Source organism: Lithobates pipiens, unplaced genomic scaffold, assembly GCF_037356315.1.
Source record: "Lithobates pipiens isolate NorthernLeopardFrog02 unplaced genomic scaffold, aLitPip1_a1.2 Scaffold_16, whole genome shotgun sequence".
Lineage (NCBI taxonomy): Eukaryota > Metazoa > Chordata > Amphibia > Anura > Ranidae > Lithobates > Lithobates pipiens.
The window spans coordinates 198780596-198796931 of NW_027507748.1; the positions used below are offsets into that span (position 1 = coordinate 198780596).

General features: G+C 44.8%; 1 protein-coding gene across 4 annotated transcripts in view; it reads right to left on the bottom strand.

The window, feature by feature from the left end:
- Positions 1 to 9480, bottom strand: part of CUNHXorf38 (chromosome unknown CXorf38 homolog) — a 34718-nt gene extending 25238 nt beyond the window's left edge. For 3 of the 4 annotated variants that reach the window (XR_013274430.1, XM_077480876.1, XM_077480878.1), the window contains exons 1-2: positions 9228 to 9480; positions 3245 to 3379 (exon numbers count right to left, since the gene is read on the bottom strand). Coding sequence is in view for 2 of the 4 variants with exons in the window: in XM_077480876.1 (XP_077337002.1) it covers positions 3245 to 3379; positions 9228 to 9434 (342 nt within the window). In the remaining 2 variants the exon portion in view is untranslated. The remainder of the gene's footprint in view (positions 1 to 3244; positions 3380 to 9227) is intronic. The other variant, XR_013274429.1, reaches the window with a different exon arrangement.
- Between the last annotated feature and the right edge of the window lie 6856 nt (positions 9481 to 16336).

The following is a 16336-nucleotide window of genomic DNA, read 5'->3' on the forward strand; positions in this document are numbered from 1 at the left end:
ACCTTGTTGGAGGTATAAGCTTGCTGAAAGATTTTCAGGATCTAGCACACGTGGGATCTTTCTATCTGCAGCATGCACATTGGTTCAGGGATTCATTGCTTTCTTTGCAGGGAAGGCTTAATATTTTGTAAATAGTGACAGTCCCTTTAATGGGTATTAATATAAATAGAATAGGAGACTGATCTAAAATCTAATGCACAGGATGTTGGTGTCAAGATACTAAAATAAAATAAATAAACACATGCAATACTTTGCAGTGTGCTGCAAAAATATGCAGCAGGAACATTGAGGGCTCACTGAAAATGAATTTCAAACATATGTAGATGTGCCAAAACACGCAGAAATGCATGCATAAGTGTGACTGAGCTCTCAAAGATAAAATGGATTTCAATTTTCAGCTAAAAGTTTTTAAAAGAGGCTCAATGCATAGAAAGCTCCTGAGAGTATAAGCCATTTATTTTTCCATACATCATTGGATTACCTGTGCGGATAAACTGAGTAATAGCGGCCAATGTAATTATTTTTGGGGGGGGGGGGTTCATGGCGTAATGCTCTGCACCAGGAGTCATCCTATTTTGAAGCCTATTAAAGCCTATGGCTCTAATCAGGTGCTTAAAAAAACAAAAAAAACACTCCGCCTCTGTAATTCAGGCACCTGCCGTCCTCAAAGGGGCCAGATGCTTGAATAGGGGGTGGCCACGGCAGCCGTGAATAGATTCATGCACCCGGGTGCCCCTAATGGACAGGCCGCTACTGATTTACGTTAAATATTTTTCTTAGCACTGAATTGTATCCATAATGAAACTGATCATCAAATTTCTAAACATGGCTGTGTAATGCTGGCCTCATACACTATATTACCAAAAAGCATTGGGACACCTACCTTTGCATACACATGAATTTTAATGTCATCTCAGTCTCCCGTAGGGTTCAATATGGAGTTGGCCCACCCTTTTCAGCTATAACAGCTTTAAATCTTCTGGGAAGGCTGTCCACAAGGTTTAGGAGTGTGTCTGTAGGAACGTTTGACCATTCTTCCAGAAGCACATTTGTCAGGTCAGGCCCTAGTGTTGGACGAGAAGGCCTGGCTCTCAGTCTCCGCTCTAATTCATCCCAAAGATGTTCTATTGGATTGAGGTCAGGACTCTGTGCAGGGCAGTCAAGTTCCTCCATCCCAAACTCACTCATCTATGTCTTTATGGACCTTGCTTAGTGCACTGGTCCAAATCATTTGGTTAAAAGGGGGGGGGGGATTATGGTGTGGGGTTATTTTTTTAGGGGATGGGCTTGGCTCCTTAGTTCCAGTGAAGGGAACTCTTAAGGCTTCAGCATACCAAGAAATTTTGGTCAATTTTATGCTCCTAACATTGTGGGAGCAGTTTGGGAATGGCCCCTTCCTCTTCCAACATGACTGCTCATCATTGCACAAAGCAAGGTCCATAAAGACATTAATGAGAGAGTTTAAGGTGGAGGAACTTGACTGCCCTGCACAGAGTCCTGACCTCAACTCAATAGAACAATGGGGTGAAATAGAGCGGAGACCGAGAGCCGGGCCTTCTCGTCCAACATAAGGGCCTGACCTCACAAATGTGATTCTGGAAGAATGGTCAAACCTTCCCATAGACACACTCCCAAACCCTGTGGACAGCCTTCCCAGAAGAGGAGTTGAAGCTGCAAAAGTTGGGCCAACACAATATCGAACCCTATGGCCTAAGACAGGGATGGCAGTAAAGTTAATGTGTGTGCAAAGGCAGGTGTCCCAAACCTTTTGGTAATATAGCGTACATCAATTCTGCATCTATCATATTTGGAAGAATTTTCTTCTATGTGGTGCCACTTTTTATTTTTAATATTCAGCTGTATATGCAATCAAAATGACTATAAATGTAGATTTGAACTCTTTTACGCTCTAAAAAAAAATTATTGCAAGAATTCAATAAAGTCCTAGCAACACTATTCTAGCGGTATGGCCCTTTAAAATTACCTGCCCCAGATGAAAAAAATCTGTGCCACCTATTCTGGTAGCTTTTGCGACATTGGGTAGCAGATTCAGGTAGTTCTTAATAGTGCTAATTTTACAAAGTGGCACTATTACTGCACGAAATTCAAACAGAATTAACTGAAATTCATAGACAACTAAATTAGAGGTAGAGAAGACCAATTCTAAGTTGGCGAAAGGAGACCGGCAGAGTGCCTGTCTCTCTATGTTGTGTAGCAGCCAACATATTTGCTATTGTTACCCTCTCCGCTCCCCACCTGCTATGCCGCGTACACACGACCGGACCTTTTGACAGCAAAAGTCCAACGGAACAAGTTGATGATGTGTGGGCTCCATCGGACCTTTGCTTGCCAAAAATCCGGCGGACTTTAGAAATAGAACATGTTTTAAATTTTCCCGTCGGACCCAGTTCCTATCGAGAAATTCGTTCGTGTGTATGCTAGTCCGACAGACGAAAACTGACGCTAGGGCAGCTATTGGCTACTGGCTATGAACTTCCTTATTCTAGTCTGGTCATATGTCATCACATTCAAATCTGTCAGACTTTGGTGTGATTGTGTGTATCCATTAATTCGGAAAGTCTGCCGGAACACCGCCGAAAAGTCCGGTCGTGTGTACGCGGCATTACTGGTTGATAACTATGCTGTCAACTTCACAGCCAACAGATTCCTAGTAACCAGCGATGCTGACAATGGGCAGATGCTAATGGAAAATTTGAGACACTAGTTCTCCATTGGGTCTGCTCTCTCCTTGTGATTGACAGCAGGCAGGTTCTATAGCCAATAGCAGGCTGTCTATTGGCTTTAGATCTGCTCAATGCCTGCTGTCATTCACAAGGGGAGTGGACCTGATGGGGAACTAGTGTCTTTGAATCCCCATCGGGCACTGCCCACCCAGCTTAAAAAATCCTAGGCCACGGCACTGTCTGACAGCTGCAGTGGAAGGAGAAAGCTCAGTTATGGCCACTCTGGAAGTCCTTATTGGACACTCTGGTCTTAATGTGCTTCCTTGCACGGTGCATACCCAAATCTCTTGTACACGTTTACAACAGCTACATGAATTTGTCACCTACACTGACATTTGTCATGCTAAAGGCACATCAGAAAGATCATAAACATTCCATTGTGTCCTACTGTGATTTTCCATATAAATTAACATAATGATAAAACGTGTGTGCGTGCCACAAGACATTATGAGCATTAAAAGGCTGGAAGTCAGAGCACTTGTACTTAAATACTGTGTTACCTTTGCTACCTCCCAATAATCTATGGGCCACAGTGATGGATTACAGTTCCCCCAGTGAATTTCTCCATTTCTGTTCTTATGATGATGCAGAATGCGGTCCTTCCACTCCATACACACAGGACAGCTAGGCTGGAACTTGACCAGGGAAAAAAAAAAAAAAAAAAAAAACACACACAATTAGAAAAACTCAATATCCAAATTCTTTATCCTGCTTATTTATTACTGTTTATGGAATTCTTCCACAATGCTCTCTTTTAGAATATCATACATATGACAGAACTAACTCCATAAAATATGATTAACTAATTTGATGTACGCAATTTTTGTTATCTGCTTAAAAAAAAAAAAAAAAAAAAAAAACCTCCTTGATTTGTAGAATGTGCACTAAGGAACAAAAAAATATATATTTATGATATATGAAATATTTATGCATCTCTGTTCATCCAGTGCTGATAATTACAAACAGCGCAGACAGGTGGATGATGCTCCTTCATATGAAGAAATGCAGTGCTCTCTCCACCCATAGCCGTACACACGATCGGATTTTCCGACAACAAATGTTGGATGTGAGCTTGTTGGCGGAAAGTCCGACCATGTGTATGCTCCATCGGACATTTGTTGTTGGACTTTCCTCCAACAAAATGTTGGCTAGCGCGTTCTCAAATTTTCCCCCCCAACAAATGTGTGTTGTCGGACTTTCCGATCGTGTGTACAAAAGTCCATAGTACAAAAACGCATTCTTGGCATCAATGCTCACCAAACACAACATTAGCAGAAGGAGCCCAAAGGGTGGCGCATGACTATTGAACTTCCTTTTTATCGGCTCGTCGTACATCACTACGTTTGTAATTGTTGGCCAACATTTGTGTGACCGTGTGTATGCAAGACAAGTTGGAGCCAACAACCTTCGAACAAAATTCCAAGGTTTTGTTGTCGGAAAGTCCAATCGTGTGTATGGGGCATGACAGTTTTTACGAAGATTGCAATGAGGTTGGCTGTTGTCCAGTCTAAGCCCTTGTACACACGGTCGGACATTTCGACAACAAAATCCGTCTGATTTTTTCAGATGGATTTTGTCTGAAACTGGTGTTGCATACACACGGTCTAACAAAGTTGGCAGAAAATCCGATCGTTCAGAACATGATGACGTTCGTTCGTTATGACGGGACTACGTCGCGGCTAGTAGCCACTAGCTTTGGTCTCGTAATTTGATCTGAGCATGTGTGGCACTTTTTCCAATCAGAATTCTCTACAAACGATTGGACAAAGTCCGATCGGATTTTGTTGTCGAAAAATTTGAGGTCCTGCTCTCAAATTTTTTCTGTCGAAAATTCAGACAGAAAAGGTCTGATAGAGCCCACACACGGTCGGATTTTCTGACAACATAGTCTAATCAGACCTTTTCCATTGGAATTTCTGTCGGAATTTCCGACCGTGTGTACGGGGGCTAAGGCCTGGTACACACTGTCACATGCTGGGCTGAATGAAAAAAACTTGACAGATCACTGTACTAACACATGCAGTGTTAGTACAGCGATCTCCCAAGCTTTGCTATTGTGTACTGACAGGAGACACCCCATCAGAATACAGCTGTCAGCGTTCTTAGCCATTGGAGTGCCTATCACAGGGTGATGCACTGTAATAGCCAATCTTACTGGGCAGATGCAAAGGCCACCATCTTGTGGAAGGCAGCACAATCACAGATTATTTGTTATCCCGGTATACCAGACAAGAGAAGAGGTACTGTGCACAGTTCATACATACAAAACATGCAAGGGAAAGAAGGACCTACGGCGCGCGGGATAAATTGGGTGTGGCCAAAATTATTGTGGGAGGGGCTTAAGGCAGTGGGGGGGGGAGACTGCAGATGGATTACAGGAGATAATCAAAAACTGTGGACAGACAACAAGAGATAATCAGAGACTGGGGACAAACTACAGGAGATAATCAGAGACTGCAGATAGATTACCCTTTTTGTAGCTGTCATTCTCTGACCTTAATTTTCTGGTGCAGGCCAGGCACTGAGGGCACGAATTGATCTTCTCCTCCCGTTCCCCCTCCTTGCAGTACATTTGGAATTTGTGCACTGCGCGTGAGCCATCATCGGCCCCGCCCCCCCACCTGAGCTGATCAGGGGTGTCAGCGGACCGTCCCACCCCCTGCCCCAGCCGACCATAAAAAAAGTCAGCGGTGCGTCCCGCCCACCGCCGGCAGCTGAGCTGTCAGCGGCCCCACCCCCTGTCCGGGGGGCGAACTGGGGTGTCAGCGGAGCACCCTGCCCCCCACCTGAGCCAAGATCTAAAGCGGCCCAGCCTGGAGAGAGGAGGGAGGAGATGGCAGCGGCTTGATCAATACTGTGCCTTGTTCCCGTCCATTGACAATTAAGGGCCGGACGGCGACAAGTGTAAAGCTCCCTTTTTTTTATAAACATAACTCTGCTCGGGGGGGGGGTTCAGACGCCCCAAACTCCCCCCTTATCTATGTCCATAGATAAGCACCTGAACAACCACAACATACAGGGATATACAATGTAATACTGACATAAAATCACACACATGTTGGACTTGAGGGACTTGCGTCTTTTTTCCACCTCGCCTACTTTGTAATTATGTAACACCTATGGGAGGAGCATGTTAAATGGACATATGATTGAAATTAAATGAGGGGTAAAAGTGCTGCTTCTACTGACTGTATCTAAGTGTACAGTACATATATACACTGTATGTATTAAAAGCCCAACTCCGGGCTGATTATTACACAACTTCATAGCTCAGCTAGCCCTCAGCCTGATCACATCTTCTTCCAAACAAAGTCTTGCTGTCAATCAGCAGGGCAGGGCAGGGCGGGTTCCATGGTAAGTAAACAGACTACGGAAAATATGGGCATGAACAGCAAACCCTGAGATGCAAACTGACCACACAAGTACGGATCTATTTCCCTGCTTTGCGTAGTCAGTTTACAACACGAAAAGAGTGGGACTGGCAGGATCAACCGGGTATTTATAGTAAATGCAGCAAATGAAAAGTTAAGGCTACATACACAGCGATTAGGGCGGTTCAAAAAAGTAGCAGCAGGCCTCATCCACAGTTCGCATAGTGTGAATTCTTGTTCCTGCTTGCAATTTTGCGTGGACGATATTTCTGCGATTCCCCTTGTCACACATAAGGCAGCCCATTCACTCCACTAGCCTGCCCTATTAGCATTTGTCACTCAAAAGACATTTCTGCTCCTTTTTTTGGGTGACAAACTTCAGGAGATTTTTTTAAAAGTTGTGCTTTGCTGTGATTGCATCTTGATTCTGTTGCGCAGCAAAATCAAACCACATTTGGGTTGCCATTTAGAATGAAAGGCACCCAAATGTGAGTTTTGCACGCAATTTGAAATTGCATGTAGAATTGCATCGATTCTGCCTGAGATTCTAAATGGCCAAGTGTGAATGGGGCCTCGGATTCCTGCTGAGGCTCTCAGCAGCTAGGTTCAGCCATTACAGTTACAGGTTGCAGCGGCCGCAGGAATTACTTGCTATGATCGCCGCTGGACGCACGTAAAGTGGCTGTGCAGAGAGCCACGAATACCTGCGGCCACTGGTGACCTAGATAGTGAATGGAACCAATGGCTGCAGCAGAAATTTCTGATTCCTGATGCTACCATTTGCATCTGCCCTAGTCGGCAGTGTGAATGTAGCCTAATGCTGCGTACACACGATCGGAAATTCGGCCAGCAAAAGCCAGATGAGAGCTTTTCGTCGGCAAATGCCCACCAGCAAAAGATTGAGAGCACATGTTCTCAATTATTCTGACAGAAAAAGTTTCATTCGGAAATTCCGATCACTGTAGCAATTCCAACGCGCAAAATTCCTACGCATGCTCAGAAGCATTGAACTTAATTTTCTCGTCTCGTAGAGTTGTACATCACCGTGTTCTTGACGGTTCAGTGTGTATGCAAGCCAAGTTTGAGCGGAATTCTGTCGGAAAAACCATCATAGTATTTTCCGACGCAAATTCCAATCGTGTGTACGCGGCATAACACCTTACTATGAGACAGATATACATGCAAACACACACACACACACACTTTTGGAGAAACATTTTTTTTAGGGCAATCTACACTTTAACCCTTTGAAGTGCATGTACACATACTCAGGGCCAGACTTACCATTGGGCTTGACTGGACTCAAGCCCATGGGCCCTGTCCAATAGGGGGGCCTGCCTGTTTAAGTTTTAAACACTAGGCGTCCGCGCTATAGCCGAAAGATGGCTGCAGCGCGGACTCCAATTGCCAGGAGGACATCCCTGGACGTCCTCCTGTTTACTTCTCCAATGCATGGTGCTGCGGGCGTGCAGTTCTTTATTGACCATGTCCCTTGGACACAGCCAATCACAGATTGTGCTAAATGGCCAATCACAGCGGCCATTTAGCACTCGATCGGCGTGTCCAATGGGAGATGATCTCATATGTAAACATATGAGATCATCTCTCATCGCCGGCTCTCCCTCCTCACACAGAGACAGCGCGTGAGGAGGGAGAGCGAACTGCAGCAACAAGGTTAAAAAAAAAGGGTAAAATAAAGTGCTCACAGTGCTATCTGTCCCCAGTGCCATCTGTCCCCAGTGCCACGTATAAGTGCCATCTGTCATCAGTGCCACGTATAAGTGCCATATGTCATCAGTGCCACGTGGCACTGATGACAGATGACACTAATACGTGGCACTGATGACAGATGACACTAATACGTGGCACTGATGACACGTATTAGTGTCATCTGTCATCAGTGCCACGTATTAGTGTCATCTGTGCCACGTATTAGTGCCATGGGTCATCAGTGCCACGTATTAGTGTCATCTGTCATCAGTGCCACGTGGCACTGATGACATATGGCACTTATACGTGGCACTGATGACAGATGGCACTTATACGTGGCACAGATGACACTAATACGTGGCACTGATGACAGATGACACTAATACGTGTCATCAGTGCCACGTATTAGTGTCATCTGTCATCAGTGCCACGTATTAGTGTCATCTGTCATCAGTGCCACGTATTAGTGTCATCTGTCATTAGTGCCATCTGTCATCAGTGCCACACATCAGTGTCACATGTCATCAGTGCCACGTATCAGTGCCATCTGTCATCAGTGCCACGTCAGTGTCACGTGTCATTGCCCTGGTGCTCCAGGGCCTTCAAAAGTGTAATAGGTAGTCAACAAGTTAGATGTGTCATTTATGCTCCTAGAACACGTGGCAGTGCTCCCTGCATGTTGGGCCTCGCTGTAAGATCAGGCTGTGAAAAAGTCCCACACATGTGGCATCGCTATACTTAGGAGTAGCAGAATGTATTTTGGGGTGTAATTGGTGGTATACACATGCCATGTGAGAGAAATAACCTATTACAATGACAATTTTGTGGGGAAAAAAAAAAAATCTTCATTTTCAGATTTAACATTTTTAATAGACTTCAGCAATTAACATAAATTATGTAATTTTGTTTAGTTGTTTGTTCAGAATTGTGATCTCAATTTTTATTCTCAGTATATCCTGAATTGTGTAGCTCTAATACATAGCTTGTGTATATCATTTTGTTCTATTTAAAGTAATGTACAGAAGGTAGGGCCCGAAAGTGACTCAAGCCCAGGGGCCCCCACCGCCCTAAGTCCTGCCCTGCACATACTATATATAAATATCTAAACAAAAATAAAATGTTTAAATATTTCATATGTATTTTATTCAGACCCCTCCACATAAAGTGGTTCAGCACCAAGTTTGTGAATTTCGAACAAGGATCACAAAACCCAGTGGCTTTGTAGCAGTAAATACCATGTCACCTTTCTGCTGTAGGTTATGCATGATAATATGGACAGATCTCCTATATGTTTTCCTGTCTAACTTTACTTCCATTATGTGAATGCTTTCTATGGATTTGAGTCGCTGATCTCACTTTGTACTGCTCCCCAGTATATGACAGCGCTATAGCCACCACCTACCTGCTTCCCTTGACTCCTGCACTGACATCTAGGTCTGCGTTTGGCAGTGGGGGAAATCCCTGCAATGATCTGTCTGTGGAACCTCTGCATCTCCGAGTCTATGTATCCCTGCAGGCGGCTCTGTAGGATCTGCAGACAAAGCCCAGCTTTCATCCAGTTCTTGTATTCTCTACAGTTCAGTCTCAGCAGCAGATTGGGCAGCGCCATCCCTCCTTCTCCCCCTGTAATGCACACAGGAGAGGAGTGATTCCGGGGCACATGTGGCTCCACCCACCTGTCACCTCACTGACAGCTGTCAGCGTGACGTCACACAACACTACAGGAAGTATGCTGCAATTCTTTGTCATAGAAGACCTGTTGTCGGCCAACTACTGATCTCTCTAATAGCTGTGCACTATACAATTTTCTTTACAGTTCCCAAAACTATGCAATATGAGGGAAAACCTAAGCAGTCTATTCTATTAGTATCAAACCAGGCAGGCTATGGCACTACACAGAGGATGGTAGATCTAATGGTGGTGGCCAAACACACTTTAATTTTTATACCTGATCAATTTGATCAAAACATTAGAATCCACAAATTATCGAATGCTCATTACCTCCCCCTATTCAATCTAAACACAATTTCGATCGTATTCACTCAAACTGAGTTGATCGGCCAGGACGGGACATTATCGAACGTTTTGAATCAATCGGCAGCCCTGAGATGCTTTGTTCATGCATACGTTCATATTTCAATTGATCAGATTATGAAATTACATGGTGGAAACAGAGTTGCATTCAATAACATTTGATTGTTTGTTATGATCGTATCTCAACTATCGCTCAAAATCCACTTCCCCGCGCAATTATTTCTATCGGTTGGAAAAGAAATCAAGCATATTGAGCAGTGGCATCACTAAGGTTGGCATCACCCGGTGCAGTAAAACTTGGTGTCACCCCCCCCCAATCAGGCTCCCACTTGTCTAGCATGTCAACCTCCCCCCCCCCCAGGCTCTCAACTGTCTGGCGTGTCAACCAGCAGCCTCCCCGCCCAGTTGGGTTCTCAACTGTCTGGCTTGACAACCACCACCCACCCCCACCCTATTGGGCTCTTTCCTGTCTGGCCTGTCAACCACCCCATTAGGCTCTCTCCTGTCTGGCCTGCCAACCACCCCCACCCCATTGGGCTCTTCTGTCTGGCCTGTCAACCACCCCACCCCATTTGGTTCTCTCCTGTCTGAGCTGTCAACCACCAACCACTCCTACCCCGCTGGGCTCTCTCCTGTCTGGCCTATCAACCACCCCACCTTGGGCTCTCTATTGTTTGGCCTGTCAACCACCCCCACCCTGTTGGGCCCTCTCCTGTCTGGCCTGCCAACCACCCCCACCCCATTGGGCTCTCCTGTCTGGCCTGTCAACCACCCCACCCGGCTCTCTCCTGTCTGGCCTGTCAACCACCAACCACTCCTACCCTGCTGGGCTCTCTCCTGTCTGGCCTATCAACCACCCCCACCCTGTTGGGCCCTCTCCTGTCTGGCCTATCAACCACCCCCACCCTGTTGGACCCTCTCCTGTCTGGCCTGTCAACCACCCCACCTTGGGCTCTCTCTTATCTGGCCTGTCAACCACCCCCACCCTGTTGGGCCCTCTCCTGTCTGGCCTGCCAACCACCCCCACCCCATTGGGCTCTCCTGTCTGGCCTGTCAACCACCCCACCCAGCTCTCTCCTGTCTGGCCTGTCAACCACCAACCACTCCTACCCTGCTGGGCTCTCTACTGTCTGGCCTATCAACCACCCCCACCCTGTTGGGCCCTCTCCTGTCTGGCCTGTCAACCACCCCACCTTGGACTCTCTCCTGTCTAGCCTGTCAACCACCCCACCGTCCCTGTTGGGTTCTCTCTTGTCTAGCTTACTCCCCCCTCTCCCCTTGGGCTCTCTCCTGTCTAGTCTGCCCCCCCCCCCATCAAGCTCTCTCCCGTCTTGCCGGGCTGGCAGAGCATGGTCACAGTACACACCCCAAACAGGCTCCTGATGGGGACATCACTGATATAAGGACGCCACTGGTATAGAGTTTTACTTGACCACCATAAAGCAGATTGTACAATCAAATTGTTTAGTGTATGGCCTGCCAACGAGCATCATCTAAGGTGCCAGATTTAAAAGGGGCAAAGGGTTACTACCAGAAGGAGCCTCCTGTGCACAAAAATATAACTTAGGGCACATTCACACTATGTGCAGCGACCTGTGTTTTTCTACACTGGGTAAATGCAGGTTACCGCTAGGGTGCATAGAAAAAAATGTTTTCTATGTGCCCCATTCACCCAGTGTGGAAAAATTCAACATATCTGCGGTTTCTTGCCCCAGACTGTATGCCACCACACAGCAGAGCAATGCACTGGGGTGCTGAGCAATGACATGAATGAAGTCACATTGGGGTTTATTTACTAAAACTGGAGAGTGCAAAATATGGTGCAGTTGTGCATAGAAACCAATCAGCATCAAGGTTTTATTGTCAAAGCCTTATTGAACAAGCTGAAGTTAGAAGCTGATTGGCTACCATGCACAGCTGCCCCACATTCTGAGTGCTCCAGTTTTAGTGAATCTACCCCTATGTGATACTTCAGATAAATCTGACATAAAAAAAACAAACAAAAAAAAAAAAAACAATGCGATGTGTTGAAACATACATGACACAGCTCCCTGCCAGAGCTGAAATAGCACTATTGTGCACAGTAAATCATCAGGCATGTGAAGGGGTCCTGTGAGGCTCCAAAACAGTGTGTCTGCTATATTGTTAATCAGGGCAGTTTGAGGGAGTGTATCTTCCCAGTGGGGACAAAGACAGCAATAATAACCTGCCAGGGGTGCAACTTTTGAGGGTTAACATTAAAGTCTGTGGCCCTCAAGTTGCATGATGTTGGACCTAAGTAATGCCTCTTCCTGCCCCGCCGCGCTGTCTGCTGAGACACACACGGGTCCCAGAGACATCGCAGACCATTCTCATTGCGCTGCGTGACTTGCGCATGCGCAGTAGGGAACCGGGAAGTGAAGCCGCAACTCTTCACTTCCTGATTCCCTCACTGAGAATGGCGCCAGCAGCAGCTGAGAGCCAAGCGATTGCTCGGCTTCGGCTGCCGACCTCGCTGGACTCCAGGAAAGGTAAGTGTCCATTTATTAAAAGTCAGCAGCTGCAGTATTTGTAGCTGCTGGCTTTTAATAATTTTTGCTTTAGGTGGACTCCCTCTTTAAGTTGCACATTAATGAATAGTTATCATTAGAAAACAAGGGGTACGACTGGTCATGCGACTTTGATATCCAAAGCCGCATGACAAGTTACACAAATGTGAATGGAGTGATATAAAAAAAATGATACCACAACTTTATTATGTGTTTATTGGCTTAAATTTGAGTCAATTACAGTTATTAAACAGTGATTTAGGCTAGGTTCACATCTGTGCAGGTGATACCACTGCGGGAGTCGCACAAATACTGGCACCAATAACCACCCACACAGCAAGATACAGTGCCTTGAAAAAGTATTCATACACCTTGAAGTTTTTCACATTTTGTCATGTTACAACCAAAAACATAAATGTAATTTATTGGGATTTTATGTGATAGAGCAACACAAAGTGGCGCATAACTGTGAAGTGGAAGGAAAATGATAAATGGTTTTCAGAATTTGTTACAAATAAATATGTGAAAAGTGTGGCGTGCATTTGTATTAAGCCCCCCCCCCCCCCCCCCCAGTCAATACCACCTTTTGCTCCAATTACAGCTGGAAGTCTTTATGGGGATGTCTCTACCAGCTTTGCACATCTAGAGAGTGACATTTGTGCCCATTGAGAGTGTCTGTGCACAGAAATTTTCAAGTCTTGCACAGATTCGCAATTGGATTTAGGTCTGGACTTTGACTGGGCCATTCTAACACATGAATGTGCTTTGATCTAAACCATTCTATTGTAGCTCTGCCTGTATGTTTAGGGTCGTTGTCCTGTTGGTAGGTGAACCTCCGCCCCAGTCTCAAGTCTTTTGCAGACTCTAATGCCGCGTACACACGACCGGACTTTCTGGCAGACTAGGTCCAACAGTCTTCTTGACGGACTTTCCGAGCAAACGAACTTGGACACACACGAACGGACTGAGTCCATTCGAAAATCCGTTCGTTTTGAACGTGATGACGTAAGACGGGACTAAAATAGGAAGTTCAATAGCCAGTAGCCAATAGCTTCAGTTGGGTCGTATTTACTCCGTCGGACCAGCATACAGACAGTTTTCCTGATAAGAATTGAGTCCGTCAGACAGATTTGAAACATGTTCTATTTCTAGGTCCGTCTGACCTAGTCTGCTGGAAAGTCCGGTTGTGTGTACGCAGCAACACAGGTTTTCTTCCACGATTGCCTTGTATTTGGCTCCATCCATTTTCCCATCAACTCTGATTAGCTTCCCTGTCCCTGCTGAAGAAAAGCTTCCCCACATGATGCTGCCACCACCATGTTTCCAGGTGGGGATGGTGTGTTCAGGGTGATGTGCAGTGTTAGTTTTCCACCGCACATAGCTTTTTGGTTTTAGGCCAAAAAGTTCAATTTTGGTCTAATCTGACCAGAACACCTTCTTCCACATGTTTACTGTGTCCCCCACTAATTGCACACATGACTTTCTATGGCTTTCTTTCAACAATGGCTTTCTTTTTGCCACTCTTCCATAAAGGCCAGAGTGTGGAGAGCACGACTAATAGTTGCCCTGTGTACAGGTTATGCCACCTGAGCTGTGGATCTCTGCAGCTTCTCCAGCATTACCATGGGCTTCTTGGTAGCTTCTCTCATTATTGCTCTCCTGCCCGGCCTGTCAGTTTAGGTGGACAGCCATGTCTTGGTAGCATTGCAATTGTGCCATACGCTTTCCATTTTTGGATGATGGATTGAACAGTGCTCTGTGAGATATTCAAAGCTTGGGATATTTTTTTTATAACCTAACCCTGCTTTAAACTTCTCCACAACTTTATCCCTGACCAGTCTGCTGTGTTCCTTGGCCTTCATGATGCTATTTGTTCACTAAGGTTCTCTAACAAACTTCTGAGGGCTTCACGGAACAGCTGAATTTATACTGAGATTAAATTACACACAGGCGGAATCTATTTACTATTTAGGTGACTTCTGAAGGCAATTGGTTCCACTAGATTTTAGTTAGAGGTATCAGAGTAGAGGGGGCTAAATACAAATGGACACCACACTTTTCAGATATTTGTAAAATTGAAAACCATTTATAATTTTCCTTCCACTTCACAATTTTGTGCCACTTTGTGTTGGTCTATCACATAAAATCACAATAAAATAAAATAAAATAAAGTTTTTTGTTGTAACATGCCAAAATTTGGAAAATTTCAAGGGGTATAAATACTTTTTCAAGGCACTGTATCTCTATCTGTGACAGAGTGGTGGGGATTTTTTTTTTGACCACTGTGTATGTTTGGGTGACCGGAACAACAAGGCCCATAGACCTAGAGTATTAAAAGTAAAATTTTTAATAAGAATAAAAACAAAGTAGTAGCACATATGGAACCAAAGCAGTCGGAGGCTTGCATGCCCTGGCCAGTGATGGATCTTTAACGTAGATCTTCCAGCTGTCTCCCCTCTAAGCTGCCTTTGCGTCCAGATGGGTCACCTGGATAACAGGCAATGGGTTTGGGCCATACGAACTGAAACCTAACTAACCATGGGTACATGGCAGGATATTTAGCTTTCTGCAGCAGTGTATTAAGGACAGGTGAGACAATAGGTCTCAAATAGTTCACCAAATTAAAACATATTAGAAAAACCAAATATATTTAAAAGGAAAATAATGACAATAAATAATTCATGAAAACTAGGGGGAAATACCGAGTTTGGCCATATTTATAGAAATGCATTAAGAAAAGGGAACTTGGAAAAGATAAAATGTAACAATTTGAGCATGCATAAGGGGAAGTAAATAACCAAAACCATGGTTTCATTTAAAAATGAATGTGTCAAGGAGGGCAAAATGTCTTCTATTTCTTTTTCCTCCACTGCCAATGACCGGCATGCTAGATGTGGGGACATTGTAGGTGATGGTATTTGGTGTATCACTCTTGCCAATTTTAATTGGGGAAAAATGAGTTTTGATTCAACTTATTTATCATATTTAATTTATCACAAAGGGGTTTATATGAGAATCCTTTGTTGTTATTGGTCTTTTGGGTGAGGTTAGAACGGTGTTGAGCAGTTTTGGGAAATGTAGGACAGTACTGAGTCTGATGTTTAATAAGTGTTTTTACTATATCTGCTTGTTTTTGTGTGGGGGGATCTTGGTGTTGGTATCAACAATTTCAGTGGTGGCAGGTAGTTTGAGGTATTCTTATACCATATTATACTGCGCCATTATTTTTTTTATCCTCACAGCAATAGGATCTGACTTCTGTGTCTAAGCCCTTGTACACACGGTCGGACATTCCGACAACAAAATCCGTCGGATTTTGTCCGAAACTGGTGTTGCATACACACGGTAGGACTAAGTTGTCGGAAAACCCGATTGTTCAGAACGTGATGACGTTTGTTCGTTGCGACAGGACTACATTGCGGCTAGTAGCCAATAGCTTTGGTCTAGTAATTTGATCTGAGCATGCGCGGCACTTTGTCCGATCGGAATTCTCTACAAACAATCGGACAAAGTCCGATTGGACCATGTTGTTGGAAAATTTTATATCCAGGTCTCAAACTTTGTTGGTCGGACATTCCGACGGAAAAAGTCTGATGGAGCCCACACACGGTCGGATTATCTGACAACACGGACATTTTCCGTCGGAATTTCCTACTGTGTGTACAAGGGCTTACACAATAGGGATTACTTTTTGAGGGGGATTTCACTCTTTGACCATATTTGTTTCCTGTGGTTATTTCCATGCAGGCTTTCTCAGCTCTTGTAACCAAGGTCTTCAGAACCTAATTGTATCCTTTATTGTGATACTCTATTCTGATGGTCTTGGATGTAATTTGTGAAGTAGAAGCACGCAGCAGCAGGGTCTAGCAGATTTGTTTATTGAACATTACTTCCTATGTACCTCACGGGCAAGCCTTGTTTTCACCAGTGCAATTATACCATAGCAACA